This window comes from Zea mays, chromosome 1, assembly GCF_902167145.1.
Source record: "Zea mays cultivar B73 chromosome 1, Zm-B73-REFERENCE-NAM-5.0, whole genome shotgun sequence".
Classification (NCBI taxonomy): domain Eukaryota; kingdom Viridiplantae; phylum Streptophyta; class Magnoliopsida; order Poales; family Poaceae; genus Zea; species Zea mays.
The window spans coordinates 300,341,722-300,348,986 of record NC_050096.1 but is presented as its reverse complement, the minus strand read 5'-3'; the positions used below and the strand labels follow the sequence as shown (position 1 = coordinate 300,348,986).

At 49.2% G+C, this 7,265-nt stretch overlaps 1 protein-coding gene across 2 annotated transcripts; it reads right to left on the bottom strand.

Moving 5' to 3' along the window:
- Nucleotides 1-632: 632 nt before the first annotated feature.
- LOC100275540 (Dof zinc finger protein DOF3.6) lies at nt 633-3,616 on the bottom strand. Of its 2 annotated transcripts, XM_008671385.4 has the most exons (3): nt 2,874-3,616; nt 1,392-2,597; nt 633-999 (listed from the first exon to the last, which is right to left on the bottom strand). In XM_008671385.4, exons 1-2 carry the CDS (start codon nt 2,946-2,948, stop codon nt 1,431-1,433), a joined length of 1,242 nt encoding a protein of 413 aa, XP_008669607.1. In that variant the 5' UTR covers nt 2,949-3,616; the 3' UTR covers nt 633-999; nt 1,392-1,430.
- Nucleotides 3,617-7,265: the final 3,649 nt, after the last annotated feature.

The following is a 7,265-nucleotide window of genomic DNA, read 5'->3' as shown; positions in this document are numbered from 1 at the left end:
TTGATGGTGTGTCAGTCATGGTTGGCTTCAGACCTCTAGAAATGCAAGCAAAGCTTCTGCTGGTGCATGCAATGACTCCTCGAAACCGACGAAGCTGCTGGATATATAAAGCAGGCCAGTAAAGATGGCGCGAAATAAAGGACCAAAAGAAGCGTAGTCCTGTGTAGGAACAAATTCTTTGTGCGCAACTAAGGAGATCGCAGCTGCTGCATGCTAGCCAGCCAGTCGTAGCCATTCCCTGCTGCATGAATGATGCATTCCATTCCTTGGACATGAATAAAATGCCTCTGTGCCTGCATTGTGTGGGGGCATTCATGCATGCCATGATCACAATGGCAGTGGGGAAAAAAGTCTTTGAATGGAGATTGGCGCATGGAAACCTAGAAACCAACATCGTTTCTGCTAGGAGGACCATACGTGGAGAATTGGGTCACTTGCTGCACTGCACACATGACACATGTAGTGTATGTATCGTCAGAAATGTAATCTCTCGAAAGAGAACTACTGGACGTAGTTTAGAGCTTCTATGGACCATGCATGCATGCATGTGTTCCATTGTTTGCCTCGTTACCTGCCTGTTGTCCCCTCTCCTAATATAAATCGATAGGTATATATGGTTTCTTATGTTCAGTGCTTGGAATGAGTGTTAATATATTTGTGGGTACAAGAGAGAATACATATGTTATATGCCATGCATGGGTGTGAATCCTATATACAATGGTGCGCTGCGCGATGGACATGACTACCTTCTTTATTCATTTATTTCCAAATGATATATAGGTGCAAGTGCAACTGAATGCACCATGATAGATAGATTATATGCAGTAGACCAATGCATTGTGCTACTACTATGCATACACCCACAAAACACACAACAATACGTGCCCGTATAATCATTGAGTAACAAGTATCCACTGTCTGCAAACTGTCTCGAATAGATGAACAATTCACCAGCATGCATATGTAGCTAGCTAGAAACATGCTAGCTCTTTGATCACCCTGCACCATGAACACATCGCACACCAATTAAAGCTTGTAAGTAAACCTAACCTAGCAACATGCGTGCGTTAGAAGTTTACATATCATGGACCTAAAATATAATGGACAACAATATAGAAAAATACACCCGTAGATGTTGTAGAAAACAAGAACAGCCAGCGCATTAAGAACTGAATGATAACAGAAACTAATTTCTATTGCCTACCGTTTCTAGACACCAATTCACCATTTCCGCCATGGATCATATATATACCCCCCCCCCCCCCCCCCCCCCTCTATAATCTTGCACCACAACTCCTTTTCTGTGGAACTTTCTCATAAGCAATGACTAAAATGAAACTTCAGTGCTTGCATAAATAGATAGAGCTACCATTCATCTGCAGCAACTGTACCAGCTTATCATGCAGATCAGATTCAGGGGGCGCGTCACGTCACAGCACGTTCCCGGACGAAGACGAGTTGAATCCTGACAGGTCTACCCAGCTGCTACCCGGAGGAATAGTGTCGCCGCCACCGGCAGCGTTGCCGGTGCCTCCTCCATTGTTGCCACTTGCACCGCCGTTGCCGCTAGCGCCCCATAATTGGAGGTTCCTAGGGAGACCAAGGAACTCCCTCGGTGAGCTGCTTGCCATCGCTGCGGACGTTGGGTTGTCCTCCATCTTCACTGACGCCAGCTGCGTGATCAGTCCGGCTGAGCCGGACACCTTGGGGTCACCAAGCATGTGACCAGCGAAGCCGGAACCTTCCCCGCCGTGGCCTTCCACTTCGAACGGGTAAATGCCAGACATTGGCGGTTGCACGGCGTCGGGGCGGCTGCTTAGGAATGGGAACTGTTGTATCTGCGGTAGGCGCCACTGCTCCAGCCCGATGGCACCTCCGGCACCGGCGCCGAACTGGTGGTAGTCCATGGGGTCCAGCGAGCTCAGCCCGGGGAACCCTAATCTTGACGCGCCGGTGCTGTAGTGGTCCCCGCCGACGAGAGGGTGGTGCAACGAGGCTAGGAACTGCGGCTGTCCCCCGTGCCCCTGGTGAGGCGGCATGATGCTGGCGGCGCTGCCGCTGCCACCGGTCGCGGTGGACGAGGTGGACGACGACGTCCCACCCGCGCTGGAAGCGGAGGCGGCTGACGACGAGTTGGACTTGGACGACTTGGTGCGCTTGTTGCGGCGGCACCCGCCGCCAACGGGGACGTTCCGGAGCGTGCCGCCGCGCGTCCAGTACCGGCGACACGTCTTGCAGAAGTGGCGCGGCTGGGAGAGCGAGTAGTTGTTGAAGTAGCAAAACTTGGTGTTGGTGGACTCGCAACGCGGGCACTTGAGCCCCGGCTCTGGCTGCGGGATCTTGGCGAGCCTAGCCCGCTCGGTCATGGAGCCCGGACGGATAGGGGAACCACCGCCAGTCGGCCCACCGCCGCCGCTCGTGCTGCCACCGCTCGCGGCGACCACAGCCGCCATGTCACGGCGAGGAGCCATGAGAGCCCCACCAGGAGCAGAAGGTGGCATCGGCGGTAGCTGATGATGGTGCGCATGCACGTCGACGCCACCGCCTCCACCTCCTCCGGCGTCACTTGGAAGCTGGCCATGGTGAGCTTGCAGTTGCTGAAGAAAGCAACGTCATTTACAAATCAAACACACAATCACACAACAATTAAAGGGAAGAAAGGCGCGCAAGGTGAAATTGATATCTCAGCGAATGAAACCAAAAGAGAGACGACTTGGTATATTCAAGCAAAGAGGAGAGATTTCACAAAAGAGCCTAGGGATATTTCCTCTCCATTCCCTCCCCACCTCTATGGTGGCCAACGAGTAGGAGAAGAAACGAAAAGCCGCGCGCACAAAAGAAGCGGAAGCGATTTGGATAGTGGAAATCTTTACCTCATGCTGTGGCTGGTGCTGATGCTGGTTCCAATTGGGTGGATCAAGGTAGACAGGAACCGAAGAAAATACCATGGTATATGATTGATTTCCCTTTGATCTTTTGCTACTTGTGAGTGAGTGAGAGCTTCTTTTCTAGCTGCTTTTGTTTGTTCTTCGCACGCTGCAGTCGTGCCGCTCTACACGTGGCTAGCTCTAGCTGCCGCTACAGCTTCGAACTGGAAGACGAAGAGGGAGGAGAGAAGGCCGGGTCTGCCACCCGGAGAGAGGAGGAGGAGAAACTAAAGGTAAGGGAAGAAAAAAGATGGGATCACGAGGAGGACGCGCGAAAGCAAGTGGAATAAAATTAAAGGGGAATGGGGGTTTGTTCATTCCCCCTTTATGTATCTATTTTTTTGTTTGCTTGGGTGTTCGTGGAGGCCTCACAATACATATATAATGGATGTGAAACATATGGGAGAGAGAAGAGCAAAGGAGAAGGGGCTTCATTCCTTAGCTTGTAAGGATGCGATGGGTGAGATTGATGGGCGGATGGGTGTAGCTAGCAGAGAGAGAGAGTGGGAGGGTGGTCATGAGCTAGGGAAGCAAGAGGGGGGCCTGGTTTTATGCATGAGGAGGGAGGCAGGGCAGCAGGAAGAGGTGGTGACGCCTGTTGTGCTACTGATCGGAAGCAAAGGCTGTCCTGTTCAGCGTGTTCTTTGCTCTCTTTTTTCCTCTCCTTCGTTCCCTGCTTGATTAGCTAGAGCTAGCACATAGATAGAGATGGAGGGGTTGAACAGTGTACATACGAAGGTAGTAAGAGGTTACCAACATGAGCCACCAACCAATACAAGTTGTCCAGTCCAGGGGGTCATTCTAGTGGTGTGTGTGCAGGTGCAACTTTATGTCCATATTGATGAAAGAGATCAATCAGTGATAAAGTCACTCTTGCTACGACTCTCTTTGGACTCTTGGCTAGCTGTTGGCTAGTGGATTGGTGGTGTAGAGAATTCATGTTCTACTCTCTCTCTCTCTAACCCGACCAAAGTTAACAATAAGCTAGTATATGCTCTCGTGTACAGATAGATGTCTTTAAGTACATAGGCGTAGATAAAGCAGTGAAGTACGTGCGTCTTAGTCTTACACATGTGTCTTTGTGCAATGTACAGATGGGCAGTAGAGGTGGCTGGCCGGGAAAAAGAGCTAGGTGGAGAGAGAGATGAGAGATTTCATCTTGTGTGTAGAGATGGCAATGGGTACCCGCGACCCGATACCCGATGGGTATTTACTCCATTAGGGTATGTATGTGGGCTAAATATTCTACCCGTGGGTTTGTTATTGGGCAAAAATCTTCACCCAACGGGTAAACGGGTATTAGAACGTTCCACCTTCACCCATACCCGTTAACCCGTGGGTATAAAATACCCAATATAAACTTATCTGAAGCATGAACTTGTATCATAGTGGTGCTATGTAGTACTATCATAGTGTTACTACTTTATCCAATTAACAACAATTTAATGTAATGGAACATGTAATGTGCTATGTAGTACTATCATAGTGTTACTACTTTATCCAATTATCTTTGGTGTGTTGAATGGTTAAATGATGCTAGAAAATTTTGTAATGGTATTTATATGGATATACTTGACATTTGTATAGTATAATATTTTGATAGTTGTTTAATTTTTGTGGGTACGGGTGACCCGATGGGTGACCCATACCCACATGGGTATGGGTATGGGGGTAAATCCATACCCGCCAGTGTATATGGGTGACCCGATGGGATTATTTTTGTGTCGTGGGTATGGGTATGTGGTACTAATACCCGGTGGGTATTTACCCATTGCCATCTCTACTTGTGTGCTCGCTCGCACAGGGAACAGTGCTCGAGAGCACAATATAGCCATTGATTCTCAAGTGCTTTGTTGGAAAAAATTTCAGTGCAAGCATGAAGCACATGGCAGGCTACTAGCTAGCTGCTCGTACATAGATCTACTACTAGACTATGGAAGCCAGACAGTTTCGATCGCTTTGTTGAACGAGTTATATTAATTAAGCAAACATGACATCGATCTGAGTCTGTTTGTTTCAGCTTATAGATTATATAATTTGGATTATAATCTAAATTATATAATCCAGATTATAATCTAGATATATTATAATCTATATGTAGTTGTTTGGTAGTTTAGATTATACAAATGTAGATTATTCACAAAGACAACAACACCATTGTTTGTTATTTAAGGTGAAAAAAGAAGAATGACATATATTGTAATTTCTATTTACGTAACCATGGGTAGTGGGTCTTTTGCCAAAATAATGTCAAATAAGCTACTCTTGATGAGATTATGAGATTATCATAATCTAAGCTTTAGATTATATAATCTGGACTCATAATCTAGTTGTTTGTTTACCTAATTAATTATTTATGCTAAATTATATAATCTGAAGAGATTATAATCTGAAACAAACAGTGTCTAAAACTATGATATATAGAGCTTTACACGTTCGAATTGTACAGCATCATGCAAGATCTGGCCAAATCACGAGGTTCTTATTCTATTCGATCTGGTCCTCTTCGAATAATCAAGTGACTTGCATGCATCACATAGTATAATACTAGTGAAATTCCTTTCAGCATGAATTCTTCTCCGATCCCCGTCCCCGACCCATCCATCCGATCCGTCCATCCATCATGGCGTGATGCATATCACTATTTTTTCCCTCTCTCTCTCCCTCTCTCCAATTGGTGAGAGCACAAGGGATTTGTGCGCGCTAGCTGCTGCCTTATAATTAGAGCATTATACTCCCTCCGTTTCTTTTTATTAGTCGCTGGATAGTGTAAAATTGCACTATCCAGCGACTAATAAAAAGAAACGGAGGGAGTATTATATTCTCCTGATTGGCTGTCTTGTCATCAGCTAGCTGCCGATAAATAAACCTGTAAAAATACCGGCCCACTTTCCCTAGCTTACCTAAGTATATGTGATGATCGATTAGCCAGAGAGATTGGACAGAAGATAGCAATTCGGCTCTTTTCAGCGTAGCAGGGTCTAGCAAGTGCACCCGGCCTTCCCAATTATCGATAAGCTAGCTAGCTCATAAGCTCATTCATTCATGGGGACTGACCTGGTGAATGGCCTTTCAGTGTATCGATCAGGCAAAAGTGGTCACAGTGCCAGAAGCCCAGGCTGCAACAGACTGCTCCTACCTGCAGAATGCATGCGTAGCCTTCAGAACAGGCTTCTTGCATCTATCACCCAATCTTTATTTGGCGCGCGCGGGCAATCAGGATTTTGGGAACAGTGATTTGAGGTTAGGGACGGCGAGGGAGGCGCGGTGGAGTGGGGACGACAGCAGCCGACGGTGTGATTTGAGCAGAGAAGAGAATGGAATATAATATAGCGATCGAGCATGCATCATGAGCAGCACTGGCGCTTCCACACATGGTCTCTCGATGATTCAGCTTTGGGGGCGGCGCGTATATAGATAGACGACAGTGTGGCTTTAGCAGTCCAAGATTCTGCCCGGCTTTTGCTCACTGAGGATTGTGTGCGCACTTAGCGCTAGTACTAAGCTAGCTAGCTGGCACTGCCCTCTGGCCATTTCATCCTGCACCTGCAGCATGCAGTTGCAGCAGCTCAAATCCGGCCTCACACATCTCTCTCCACCGCCCTGCTAGCATCTGCCATGCGTTTCCTTTGGGGCGAAGAGATCGGCGATACATATTCTATTTTGATTTTTTTGATTAACGAACAAAGGCATTCTGGCATTCCAATGAAAGCTAGCTTGTCTATGGCGGCGCGCGCGCGCGCGGCCATGTAAGCTGACCGAAAACCTGCAGCTAGGACTAGGGTCGAGTAGCTTGCTCGTTACGGTACGCGTGGCTTAAGGCCGCGCCGGCCTCGACGATCGCCTGGCCAACGCCGCCGCATGCACTGCCATCTCCCCCGCCGGCCGCTGCTCGATCGCTCGCAATCACCCGGTCAGGACAAGTGCCGGTGGAAAGCGCAACCCAGCGCCAGCGCAGGGTGGCAGCAGGCAAGCGCCGGGCCGGCTCGTCACCTCACCTCTCGCTTGCTTTACCTGGCCTTTGGCCGTGCTGGCCACTTGGTTTCCCCCTCGTCTCCTGGGCCTCCCCTAGCTAGTGGCCTTTCGCCGGCCGTGCCTGGCCGCGGCCAGCAGCAGTGGCCCGGCCGGCAACAAGGAGACGTACTACCTCTGCTACCTGGGCGGGCCGCGGCCATCGTACGTGCGGCCGACGCGCGGGACGGCCAGGTGAGTAAAGCCACGGTGCCGGTCCCGCTGGGCGATAATGATCATTGGCCCTGGCTAGCTGCCCGGCGCTTTAGTTGCTTAGCCGCGTAGGGAGTGGGGGAGGATCGGAGTCGGAGGGGCCGGCGGGACGCC